At 46.4% G+C, this 13,865-nt stretch overlaps 1 protein-coding gene across 2 annotated transcripts in view; it reads right to left on the reverse strand.

Annotated features, from left to right (window-relative positions):
* The window catches only part of MDGA1 (MAM domain containing glycosylphosphatidylinositol anchor 1), a 146,691-nt gene that overhangs the window by 17,968 nt on the left and 114,858 nt on the right, over positions 1–13,865 (reverse strand). For both annotated transcript variants that reach the window (XM_064708889.1, XM_064708890.1), the window contains exons 13-14: positions 7,862–8,014; positions 6,552–6,686 (exon numbers count right to left, since the gene is read on the reverse strand). In XM_064708889.1, the coding sequence (XP_064564959.1) occupies positions 6,552–6,686; positions 7,862–8,014 (288 nt within the window). The remainder of the gene's footprint in view (positions 1–6,551; positions 6,687–7,861; positions 8,015–13,865) is intronic.

Raw genomic sequence — 13,865 nt, forward strand, 5'->3', positions numbered from 1 at the left:
GGGGACTCTGCCTGTCTCCCTTCTGAGGACAGGCTTTGCAAAGACCTCAGCAAGAAAGGAGGGAGCCTCCCAAACACCCAAAATACAAAAGATGTGTGTGAAAGGCCTGCTGACAAAACCCCTGCAGACACTGATGTACTTATGCTGAGGAAAATTTTGCCTGTCTCCTCTCTATCCCTATTAACAATTTCCCTATATCCCCATCATCACCCTGTCTGTGGTGTCTCAGTCCTGGGAGTCAAGCACAGCAGCTGCAGGGCTTGGAGCAGATGGGCTGTTTTCCTGCAATGCTGAAGCCAGTGAGACAGCAAAGGAGCTGAGATCACATTTCTTCCTGCTGAACTGAGGATACCACTCAAAAGCTGTTCTCTGGTCTCATCTTCTGCCTGACCCAGGGAGATGTGAGTGGATGAATGGTTCAGGCCTTGAAAGTGATTTGCTGCAGGAAGGCTGTTAGAACAGGCTGCGCTCCCAGCTTTGAGCTCCTTATAGCTGGGATGCATTACAGGATGCATTGTGGCAAGAGACTTTTCCCACTTCATGCTCTGTGGTTTTGCACCGCAAAACTCCAACGCAACTAGCTGAGACAGTGAGACTCCAAACCTGCAACTGCAAACTCCTTCAAGTGTTGGGGTGCCTGTCATCCTTGCAGAGCTCTCTTTGGGAGACAAAGTCACTCCTAGAATTGATGGTGGTGACTGACACTTGTTGAGCATTTCTTTGATTTTCTGGGATGCATTTCCATACATTACAAAATCATGTCTGGTTGAAGTTCAAGTACAGATAGGGATAGATGCACAAGTAGGATATCATGGTTTGCACTCTGTCCCCATAGCCTTTCTCCTGTCAGAACACTCAGGGGAGTGTCCAGATGTGCACCTGCAATGACCAACAGTGAAATAATTAATGGTCTGTGGAGAGAATAGAAGAGTGACAAAGGAGTGCTGAAGAAGTAGCTGGATATGCTCTGAGAGCTCCTGTTTCCTCTTCAGGGTGTGTTAAGTTTTGTATATATCAATTTCACAGTCTGAATAATTGACGCAACACCTGATGTCTCAGGAGATGATCAGGTTGCAGTGTATCCTTACAGCTCCTCAGCTTTGCAGAAGGCTGCTGCTATGATTGAAGTCTGAATGGTAAGATGTTCTGCTGAGCGAAGGGAGGGGGGATCACAGCAAGTGTCCATCAGAGGAATAACTGTCTCCAATCAGGTGATCAGGAGCAAAGAAAATCTGTGGGGATTCGGGGCAGCTACAAATGAATAGGTGACAGCAATCTGTGCTCCAGCAACCTTCCCAACAAAGTCTGCAGCAGGAAAGTAGTCAGACATTCAACTGGTAAGACAGAGGAGGGTTTTTGAAGAAAGTAACATTTCAGTGCCTCTCTGCGCTGGGAACTTGATTCAGTGATACCCTTTTAGTGAGGGACAAGGAAAGGCAGGGATCAGTGAACCCACATTCAAGGTACTAAACAGAATGCCTGCATCAACATGAAGACACAATGTTTGTGGAATGAAAATTACATGTAGCCAATCCACATCTGAACACCTTTCCTTCACCTCCACATCTTCTTCTTTAGATGTTAAACTCTTTGGCTTAGGAATGATCCAATCCTACATATCAAATATTGGTGGTCTTTGTAAGTAAATATCTAATGAAGGTATAGACACATAGTATTTACTGGGCTCCAGCAAAAGTAAGTGAAGAGAATTCTCTGGCCTTGGTTATGCAGGAAGTTTGATTAGATGATGTATCAGTGCTATTGGGTCTTAATAATCTTTAAATCCATGCCTCTAATCCAAAGTTCACAGAATTCTTTAGAGAAACAATGACTTAATCTGTCTTTGCTTCAGAGTCACTGTATTGAACTTACAGAGGCTGAATGACACTTTACAAATACATGGTCTTCTTGCTGGGTATTTACAATCCTTGCTCATGATCATGGTATTTGACTAACCTCCCAAAAAACCCATGCAGATACTACTAAAAAAGACCACAATCCTTCCAAAGGGTCCACAGCACAGCCCACAGGAAGGTGCTGGATCTCTTATAAATCATTAGTCAAATAGGAATTTATCAATGGCCAAAACCACATCTGAGTAAGTGGAAAAAGGATGAGCATTAAAAAAACTGAATGCACTTTTTCATTATAAACTCTTCACTTAACTCTAACTGCAACTTGTTTTCAAGAGCCTAGAGGGAAGTGAATCATACTCATGAGGAAAATCAGCCTCTCCTCAATCAATCCAGTGATGTAATCCCTATTGTGTAGAGTAATTGTATTGAGATAATGGCATGGATTTAATGAATGACACATTTCTATATAAGGCAAACTTCTATATTTCTATGTAAGGCAAACTTCATGTATCCAAAAGAACACAGCTACCTCCAGAGTGCCACCTGCATTACTGTGCAGTGGCAGGGTGCTATGTTTATAAACAAAGTTTGGGTAGGAACGAGGGACCTATGGTGGTGAATCTCACAAAAATGATGGCTTTGTGGTTCAAGCTGCTTTTTCAATGACAGAACTGGTACCTCTCAATCTGTGTGACCTGACAGATCTGGCTAACATGACTTGTCAGAAACAAGCCACATGGCACCCACTGGCTCCTATGTGTGATCATCCACCACGGCCTATTGGACACACTCTGCACTGATTGTCTGATCTGAGCTGAAGAAGTAAAGAAGCAATTCAGTTTGGCAGGCCTTCCAGACCTGTGATTCCTCCTCAGCAGGAGGGCTTCAGTGGTGGCACTGCCTGTGTAAGTGGCGTGCCCACAACACAATTCCCTCTGTGAAACAGCCACGGCTTTCTTGAGCTCAGATGCTGCAGCAAGCAATCTGATCAGGTCTCATTGTTTCCAGTGATTCAGATTCAAAATCCTTCTCAATCAGTCCCCAGCACTGTTCCTCATGGAATAGAATAGAGTAGAAGAGAAAAAAAAGAAAAGGGAAATGAAAAGAAAAAAAAATTGAAAAGGACCTACAACCACCTGACCACTTGGATCACCTCTCTAGGAAGCCCATTACAGTGTCTCACGACCCTTTCAAAAAATAAATTTGATCCTCCCCTGATGCAGCTTTGAACCATTCCCATGCATCCTGTCATGGCATTCATGGATTGGCACTTTTCACTCCCTTTCCTTCCTCAAGAAGCTGTAGAAAGCAATGAGAACTTTATAATTTTATTGGAAGCTTCCCATTCAGATTATACACAGACCAGACTTAGCTGGGGTGGTTAGGTAAGGTCTGTGTCAGCACTGGAACAATCACACCCTTAACTCTCCATTCAGTGGCTGAAATTTCCATGTCTCTCTCAGCAACCTTCACACTGTGAGCTGACCATGAAGACATCTCTTGCTTGCAGCAGCATCCATAAGTGAGCAGGAGGCTGCACAGATCATAACCTGGCTACCACTGAGTTAGGAGGCATGAAAGAAAGGTGGCAGGGGACTGTGGTGGAACTAGTCTGTCAGGAAAACTGTCCTCTTAAAGCATCCCCCTCTGAGGCAGCCCCCAGGAAGGGAGGAAGAGGAGTCTGATGGCTGAAGCAAGGACTTGAGGATTTGCTCCCAGACAACCCGACAAAGAGGCTTTTTGAACTTGGCAAATACTTGCTAGCTGCCATGGCTAATTTCCTCCCCCGAAGAAAGCAAGCAATTCCTCAGAAACACAGAACACAGAACATTCTGAGTGGGAAGAGACCCACAAGGATCATTAGGCCCAACTCCTAAGTGAATGGCCCACACAGGGATTGATGCCATGACTATGGCATCATTAGCACCAGGCTCCAACCAACTGAGCCTCATTTGACACTTCCACACCAGCTGCAAGTAAGACACTCTTGCTCTTGAATGCCTGGTGGAAATAGGATTTCTTTTCTTCTCCTGTCCCTGATTTTTGTGTTGGGGCTGGCAGGATCATAGGGCAATGTGAATGCTTGCTACAGAGGGGGCCAGAGGAAGAAAAACAGATGGCCAAATAACTTTAGAATAACGGGGACTGCCTCCAGGGAGCTCCCCTTCATCCTGCTCTCTCATCAGCGGAGAGATATTCAACAGCATCCTACTCTGCTAGTCACTGAATATTTTATATCATGGCTACAACCGGTGCATTTGTATTCTGTTTCTCTCTTTCGTCATATCTATTATAAACGAGTAGTGTCTGGGAACTCTCCCAGGGAAGATTTGCCTGGATGGCTACGGATATTTTATAGTCAAATTGTGAGAGTAAAGCAGCTTTCAAGTTCTGTAGTGGGGGGGAAAAAAGGTAATAAAAGAGTTATTAAAAAATAAATAAATGTCGGGATTTTATACGGCTACTTTTTGTAGCAACAGAGCTTCAGTTTGCTCCACGATGGAGCTGGAGCTGCTGGAAGAGGCTTGGGATGGGAGACACCCTCTTGCTGGCATTTTCTGCTGACAGGAGCAATCTGATACACTCTTGCTGGCACCTGGCTTGGCAGGACTCTGCTGGCACTAGTGAGCCAGGGGCTGTGGCTGTGACTGCACAAGGGACAGCCGGGTCTATGGGAAGCAAGGCATGGCTCAGGACTGCAGCAACCCCACCTGTGCCTTCACATTGTTGCACATGTGAGATGGATGGGAGGGCAGGGTCTGTCTCCTCCTTTCCCCCTCCTAGGACAGGGGAGGTCCTACTGAGTCCTCTAGCCCCCTCTAACCCAGGGCTGAAGAAGAAGAGCTGAATAAACTTGTTTTGCCCTAAGAGTTCTCTCAGCCAATAAGGCATCAGCCAATAAGGGCATCAAGCCTGGTGTCAAGGCACAATTGGCAGGCAGATAGATGGTGGGTTTGCTGGACCAAGTCATATATTTCACAGAGAAAAAGAACTTTTTTCTCATTTCATTCTCTTTCAATCTCTGTCTAATCAGTATGATTTTAAAATTTGCTCTCAGCTCAGCAGCACCCACCATGGAAATCACATGGCATTAAGGAGTCTATCCACCTCACAGAAATTTATCAGCCTTTGTACAACAAGAGGAAAAACAGGGATCAAACAGGGCCTATACCATTGGGTATGAAGGGAAAAACCAAAAGATATAAAAGGTGTCTGAAGCTGAGGCACAGAAAATGGCACTTAGAGGCTTTCTGAGGTCTCAGGAGTCACCATCACTTTTGGGTAATTTGTGGGTAGAGAAAATTAGTAAGGAGTTAAAATGCTAAAAGAAAAAAACAAACCCTGTAATGAATTGATTCTCTGGCATGTCCAGTCCACTCCATCTCCAGACAGACCATTTAACAAAAGAACTGTTAAATCGAGCTCTTTTCCAAAATCAAGAAAATGTTGATGAGCCTTTACTTCACCTGTGAAATGAACGTGGAAATCTGACACAAGAAAAAAAGCAAGAGAGGCCTCCTCTCCCCACATCTTTTTTTTTGCCAATATCCCACCAGTCTGGGCCATTCTTCATCAAAGAATGAGACCCCTTTCCCAGGCTCCAGGAGAAGACAAGCAGGAATTAGGCAGCAGAGCTGACTTACCATAAGGCAGGGAACACTTGAGTTTGCCAGCCAGCATTAGCAGCTGGACTCTGTCAGCCAAGCAGGACCAGCAGCTCCAGGAAAATATGGTGTGAGCCAACACTGACAGTGCTCTGCCGGAGCAAGCTGCCACTGATGGCATGACTACAACATGGAGCAGCCTGTCTCCAGGGGGAATCCAGGTGTGTGAAAACACCTCTGACCTAGCCCAATTCCAAGTGCAGAGAGCAGATATGAGCCCTCAAAACACAGACATAGATGGAGACCTGCTCAGTGAACTGCAGCCCAGCTCCTAGCCCCGACACTCATGGTGTCAGGGTTTCAGCCTTGCCCAGATTTTGCAGTTTAACCTCTCAGCCGTGCCACATGTGCACAGAGATGTGGCCAGACTCAGGAGCATGTTCCCTCCCAAAGACATCTGCAGTGCTGAACAGAGAGAGGTTAATTAACCCCGCTTATTGAAGGGCGGACACATTCCTGCCTGGGCCCTGATTTTGCAGTCAGGCTCTAGTCCAGCAGGTGATTAATAACCCTGTGTGCTGTGCGAAGAGTGCATCTATTATTCAAATTAATGAAATTATAATCAAGAGGTGATGAATTAGCAGTTGCTCCTTGACTGGATATGGAAACTCATTAGTGTGCCAGGCGTTTCTGTGGTGCTCGCTGCACTTGAGGCCTACAGGAGCCAGGCAGAGCAGGCAGTCCCTGGCCTGGCTGGGGGAACACACATCCTGCACACCCTGGGGTAGCTGTGGCCACCCCAGAGCTCTCTGGTTCACAAAGCCCCTTCACCCTCTTCTCCTGTCCAATGGACAGACTGACTGTAAGTGCTGCCCCAAGGACAGGCTGTGACAGCCTCACAACTCTGACACTGCTGGGCTATGGGACAATATCTGAGTGCAGCAGCCCACCCTGCTGCTTGGAATACTGGAGTAGGACTCCCACCCTCTGGAATTGCTAGTCACAGGCACAGCTGCTGGAGCAAGAGGCTGGAGATGTTCCCCAAGAGCCCACATGAGGCTGAGCTGACCCTTGCCCAGAGGGGACTCACCAATGTGCTTCCCGTACATGTGGTAGTAGAAGGAGACGCAGTAATACTTGGCAGTGATGTTGTACAGGGGGCTGATGAGCCGGGCTTTGTCTCCTGTCACCCGGGGCCGAGACGCCTCAATGAACATGTAATAACCTGCAGAACGAGAGGGAAAGATGGGCAAAGGCAGCATGCACCGGGTGTCCCTTCCTCCAAATGATGGGATGCCAATGTGGCTGGGACACCACCCCTCCTCTGGGAGACACGGCCTTGCTCTGCCCACCTGCTCTGCACCCACTGTGGTCCCAGCCAGGGACACTTGCAGGATACCACCAGTGCCTCCCTGCCCTGACAGTATTTAGGGAAGCATGGGAGAGACAGGCATCTGCAGACCTGCTGTGGGCACACGTAGCAGGTGAATCCCTGCACACCTGTCTGGGTGGACAAAGAGCCCCAGAGCTGGCTGCACTGTGCAAGGAGAACACCAGAAAGAGAAACCATTCCAGACTAATTTCTCTGCCTCAAGTAGAGGGAGAGAGGGTTTGGTACGTCTAGCCTGAACAATATTGTTGTCTAAAGAGAACAATACCAAAGCAATTGTTAACAGCCCAGGGAGGAAGAGATTAGCCATTTAATTTGTTAACAGCATTTTCAATGCTCAGTCAGGTTGGGTGTACTGAACACTAATGGGAGAAACCATTTCCTTAGCGGGCCATTGGATGTTTCCCATTTTTTTCTGAGTTCAAAGATAGGTGTTTGCATACAAATTTACTTTTCTTATTACAGAAAGAGGGACATAGTATCCACTTAAACAGGGAGCATATGCTCCACACACAGCTAAGGTAATACATAACACCAGTCTCCTCCAGCTATAGGTGAAGCTTCCTCCTGCCCCATAGGCAGCTCCTGTCTGGGCTCTCAATGCTTCTGTACTTGGTACTAAGGAGATCTGTTTGCATCCTTGAAAATTCCTTCAAGGAAACAGCTCGCTAAAACTGACAGGGCCATTTCTAGGTGTTAGAGATATTCTCCTCGTTGTTTATCCATGTTTTTCTTCAAAACAAGCATCAAACAGTGCAAGAGCATTAGGCATCAGGCAATTAGCTGACAACAAGAACTAATGCTCACACTATTCCCTTCAACAAAGTTGTGGGTGTTTTAATTGGGTGTTTAATTCCAATCAGCAACATGCAAATTAACTGCCTGCTCCCTGCACCCCATGTGAAGCAGAAAGCAGATCAGCTTTCTCCCTGAGCTGGGAGGCTCCAGTCAGGAGATGGTGTGCACCTCCCCTCCCTGCCAAGCCGAAGGAAGCCCAGCCGTGTGCCGACCCTCGGGCGTGCCACTGATGTCCGTGGGGGGCCCCGTGTTGACGGTGCGCTTGGGGTTCTGCGTCAGCGCGTTCTGCCGCGTCCAGTCAAAGTTGTCCATCTTGTCCTGCACGAAGCCGCAGATCTTCTCGTCCTCAAAGCGGCACGTGTTATCTGCGGGGATGGGAAGGGAAGGGCTGCTCAGCTGCTGCTTTTCCAACACCCTCCCCAGGCTGCCTGGGCGCTCACAGCAGCGCTGTGCCACCACTGAGGCTCCGTGTCAAGCCAGGGGCAGATGGGCAGCCCCTGGCCTCCGGAGGAAGCTGAAAAGTAAGGCATCATAGAAATCATAGAAATCGTAGAAATCACAGAATGGGTTGAGTTGCAAGCAGCCTCAAAGTCCATTCAGTTCCCAACCCATTGCCATGGGCAGGAATACCATTCACTAGATCAGGTTGCCCAGGGCCCCATTCAACCTGACCTAGAACACTTCTACAGATGGGGCACCCATAATATCTCTGGGCAGCCTGTTCCAGTGCCTCACCATTCTCTAAGTAAGGAATTTACTCTTAAAATCTACTCTAAATGTCCCCTCTTTTATTTAAAAATGTTCCCCCTTTTCCTATCACTACCCATAATACACCAGTGATCAGTGTTACTACAAAAGTGTTAATCCAGCCTGATAAATGTGATGGTCTGACAAAATGGAAAAAAGCTATTATGGCTAAAGAGATTCTCTGAGAGATCTGAAGGGGCAAATGTAGAGGAAGGTAAAAAGATCACCAAAGGCAAACTGGCTACAAGGGCTTTTATATCAGAACAACTTGATGGTAGAATAATTTCCCCAGGAGAGAGGAAAAAGTAGCAGCAGATGACCCCCCTTTAGGCTATATATTTAACTAAACTATGACACACATGAAAAAAAATCAGCTGTGGAGAAGAGGTCAGCTCAGCATGACAAACGTGTCATTTAGCCAGAGTACATCTAATTTATACCAGCTAAAAAGCACATTTGATTTTGCAGCTTATGCTGGTTCCCCTAACAAAATAAAACACGTAGGTAAAAGATTTTTATGTAGGATCAACCATATGTGCAATAGGGCTCACTTTTATTGCTGCCACAAGACTTTTACACCCTACAGCAATATTGTAAGACAGATGAAAAATCTCGTGCATAGACATAACTCAATATGGACTTGCGGAGATTGGAATGAATTGGACATGACCAGGCTGAAGATTGTAACCTTTGTGTTAAAAAGGTAGTTTTGTGTCACAAAAGCAAAGGTCAAGAACCTGCTTTACACTGCTGACACAATAGGAGAGGGATGGATAAAACAGGCAAAAAAGAAAGAGAAAACAGGTCCAAGAACCAATGTGAAAACTGCTGTGTGTTTTGAAAGGTCCCTGGGCAGAAACCAAAGCTGGAGAATGAACTGAAAGTGGGATCTTGGACCTTGTGAGTGATGTAGATACGGCAAGCACAGATATCTTTAATTGCTGCTTTTAAGTAAGAGCAAGGAGGTGTGCTATGAAACCCAAAGATAAAGCCATGAAAGAACACATATACAAAGGAAAAGAAGGCTTTCCATGACGCCTTGGAATGTGCTAGGAACATCATCCGTGGCAGGCTGGTGCAAGACTCAACTTCTGGGGGTTTACCTCCCACTATTATTTATCATGCCTAGATGAAGAGAAGCCCAAATGCCTCCGGGGGCTCCTTCATTCTTGTATCTTCAGTGATGCCTTGCTCTGGTTCCTGGGCAGAAGGCTTTTTCTCCTAGCATGCATGACTCTGGCAGGACATGTGGGACAGAGCAGGGTCCTTAACCTATGGGCTGGGTGCCAAGGATGGGACACACAAGGGAAGTTTTCTGCAATGCCAGGGCCAAAAGCTCCAGAAGCAGCACAATGTGATGGCAGGAGCTTCATATATCTACCATATACAACAAAATCTGTTCTCTTGTACCAGAGAAGAGACTACCCATGAAATGAACAGAATCTTGACTCTGAGATGCTGCACCTTCTGGAGGCTACCCTACCTTCTGGTGGCTAGCATCCTCCCTATCCCCTCCCATTTGGAAATGAAAATGACTGTAATCCAAATGGACATCAAAGGTCTGCACACCCCTGGGGTAGGGAACTGGGTTCCCCTTTTCTGCCTGTCTCTTTCCAGCATCCCATCAAAGCAGTGAGAAAAGAGGATGCAGCCCCCTGAGGTGACCTGCAAAAATGTCTTTGCCAGCACAGGCTGGACAATGCGAGGCAAGTCAAGGGCCTGTTTCACAGACCAGGGCAGCTGGGTTTTCAGTAAACTCAGCAGGAAACGCTGCATGCCCACTCCTCTGGGATGAGCACAGCCATCGGGAGCTTGTCTGGGCTGGCCACTTAACTGCTGATTAACCCTGGCTAAGTGCTTTCCACTCAATCTGCTCATTTCTAATTAGCATCCAAATCCAAATTAGCCACTGCTCTGCAGTGCCTAACACAGGGGGCCAAATGGCATCTGGAGCTGAAGGAAAGGGAGCAGAGGACAGGGCAGATGCTTGCTGGGTCTGAGACAGGCTAACTATGTGGGAGCCTCCTTTATTCCCAGAACAAAGAGACAGAAGGAGAAAAGAGTCAGAAGGCAGCTCCTAGGGGTCTTCCTTAGCTCTCTTGGCTGAGACGCTGGAGCCCACAAGCTTGCTGATGCTGCTGTGTGGTGTAATGCCCCCGGTTCGTCTCCACTGCACCAAAAACATCTGCATGACTCCAGCTCGTGGGTTGCCAGCTGCAGTTACAAGAGACACATTTTCTGTCAGAATGGCATTATCTCACACAGCAGGATCCACAATGACTGTCCTTTTGCAAAAGCTCCAGGGCGGTTTGCACCTCTGACCCTGCTGAGAACACAGACTTCCAAAGAAAGATGACATCGTTCTCCAACACAGAATTACCTTAACAGGGAATATCAGGTGGAAAGCAGAGTTGGAAGCTGTAACACAGAGGTCAGCCAGGCAACAGATTGAGAGGGAACAAACTCCAAATGAGGAGGCACAGAAATCAAAGGAAAGGCAGATTAAGGAGAAAGCACAGGCTCAGGTGGGTATCAGAGAGAGTTGTGCAAGACAAGAGGACCTGAGGACAGCATTCCAAACTTAGCCCCAAGGCCTGGTTGTGCCAGCCTGTGGACTGTGGTGGACTACTGTGCCTTCATTATTAAGAAGCCACACACGTGGGATGAGACTGTTCAGAGAGGAGCTGTCTATAGACTTTTGACTCAAAAGTCTATAGACAGCTCTTTTAACATCCAAATAGGGCCCTGAGTGCATTTTATCTTCTCACTCCAATGCAGCTCCTTCCAGAAGGCAATGCTTCCAGCAGAGCACATAAAATAGAGAAGGGTCCCGTGCACCACAGATCAAGCAATGCTTAATCAACAACATGATCCATCTTATGTGCAACACCACTTGCTGTGCAGGAGTTTGAACCTCCAGCACATCGCCTCTGCTTAGCTTGGGAGCTCAAGGCACTTTGAACAACTAATGAACAAGGCTTCTTAATTTCTCTGTGGCATAGTAATGCCTCTTTCTACGTAACTTCTGCATTACATGGAGGAAATAGATGCACAAAGTATACAGAGACACATTTAAGGCCACAGCAGGCAGTGCCTAAGCTGGAAACAGAATCCAAGTGCTCTGACTCCTGGTCCTTTGGTATAAAACAAGCCACAGGAAAGCAAAGCTCTGTGGTTTCTCTGAGCTACAATGGAGGTGCCATGAATAACTAGGAAGTGTTCAGTGTGGTTTGTGACACTGCCAGCATGTCACCTCTGGATGGTTATCAACAAGGTTCACCAGGACAAACCTGGCAGATCCAGCCAAGAAAAAAATCTTTATATCACTTGCTGTACCTCCGAGACCACAGAGGTGATCTGACTTTTGACCTTGACTGTGTGATGCAAGCCTTCTTGAAGACTTTTGCCATTTGCCAGGGATCCTGGTTCATCCTCAAGGAGTAAATGAAGCTTCCTGTTTAAAATTTAAGCAGTGGATTTAAATACTGAACACTAAAGTTGCTATCTGGATTGTAACAACTAAGGTGGAGGTGGCAGGGGAGCTGGCTCCTCAAAATCTGGATTTAGTGCTGTCTTCACCACACAGATTTCCTTGGCAGGCTTTGCAGTGGTGGCAGCTCAGAGTGCAGAGATGTTTGCTCTCAGTTGCAGACACTTCATGCATTCCCGGGGGGGGAGACCCTCTGCTGTGGCTATTAGCATTTCTTGTTGCTTTGCCTTCTTGAGAAACATAATGAAGGTTTTCCTTTCAAGTCCTTAGGGGAAAAACCATCCCTGGTTCTGAAATTCTGTCTGCCAGACGAATGCAAAAAATAAAACTCCTATTCTAGCAGCAGACTATGGGTGAATAGCAGTTGGAGTGCACTTGAATAAAATTGCCTTCATCATTTAGCTGTGGTGTGACAACTGGCACTGGCTTGGGGCATAAAGGACCATGCTCTGAGCCTCAGCTCTGTTGCAGACCTGCTGACTGACCCACAGGCTATCATTTTTTGGACATCAGTTTCCCCATCTAGAAATTGCAGACAATGAGAACTATATTGAGACCTCAAAGTATGTCATGATCTAAGAAAGAATATTTAACAGTCTCTCCCATTGCAATTTTCTAGGGATTCTATAACCAATAATGGGAGAAAGCTTCACAATGCTGTAACTGGTTGTCATCCTATTTGCCACCAAGATACAAGGAACTGTCACCTCTTTAAACCTTTGCATTACAAAACATTCTTGAAGAATGGGCACAAACTCAAGTAGTCAACTCTAAACACAGTCTGACATCTCATTCCCACATGTTCTCACCTGAACAAACTTGGATTCCTCTGGACTCTGAGCATTACCAGAGACCAGACACCAGCAATAGATGGCAAGCAACAAGCCCGGCTAATCTGCAACAACCAACATCTGCCATGGATCACCACCCACTGTACCTGCCCATGGTCCCAAAATCATGGGTTTAGCACCACACACAGCCTGACTGCAGGTATGTGAGAAACAGTGTTGCTGCTCTGAAAGGGCAAGACAGGTTGGCCAACCAAATATTAAACCAGCAATCCCATATATTTCTTAACGACATCATCACCAAGGTTATAAGGTTGCATCTGACAAAACAAGGGAAACCAAAACACTCCAGGGAGGAGGAGCTGGAATGGCTCTCCAAAGCTGGAATGGCACTCCAAAGAAAGCAAACGCTATATCCAAAAAAATTACAGAGGAGGTAAGGACAGAGCAGATTCCCCAGCACTGGAATGTGGTCATGACATTAAACCAATCATTTATTCTAAGATAACCTTAAGGTAATATCTTAGAATTCAGATAATTCTTAGGCAGTTTTTAAAACACAAATTCTGCTTTTTAGAACCAGATTTACTGATTTTTAAGAGCCAGTCTTACTGGTAACCTCTAAATATTTGAAATTCCCTATGTCTTTTGTCACTTCCTCTGTTCTTCCTTTGCTTTTCCTTTCTAACCCAATGCCTGGCTCTGTAACCATGCCACATGCATGCCTGCCCCAATGTTATTAACATCTTATTAGGCTGAGAGAGAAAATGCATGAAGAAGTAATTGTATTAAGTGACTCTCAGAGTTTGTAAATTAATCACCATTGTGCATGCCCTTGGATCAGGCTGCCAGAGGCATTAATCATCTAATCTTTGCCTTTCACTCCAGAGCTTTCAATGTTTGCTCCCAGAATTTGGCTCAGCAGCCTACTGTGAACTTTTCCCTGAGGGTGACTGTAGCAGGGGAAGTATGAAAAGAAGAGGTAGCAGGAGGGATTTCTGTGTTTTGGGATGAGAGCTGGGGAACTCAGCTGTGGTCCAAAGAAAGAGCAAAATCTTTTGAGCTCATATTTCACTGGCAGCAGGTCGGAAAGGAAAGGGCATATCTGAGAGCAAGTGTGGTAGGTCTGATTTTAGGCAGTCAGTCTCGAGGTGTGAACACACGGGCAAGAGGTGGCCCAGAGGTCCCAAC

This window comes from Zonotrichia leucophrys, chromosome 3 (genome assembly GCF_028769735.1).
Source record: "Zonotrichia leucophrys gambelii isolate GWCS_2022_RI chromosome 3, RI_Zleu_2.0, whole genome shotgun sequence".
NCBI lineage: Eukaryota > Metazoa > Chordata > Aves > Passeriformes > Passerellidae > Zonotrichia > Zonotrichia leucophrys.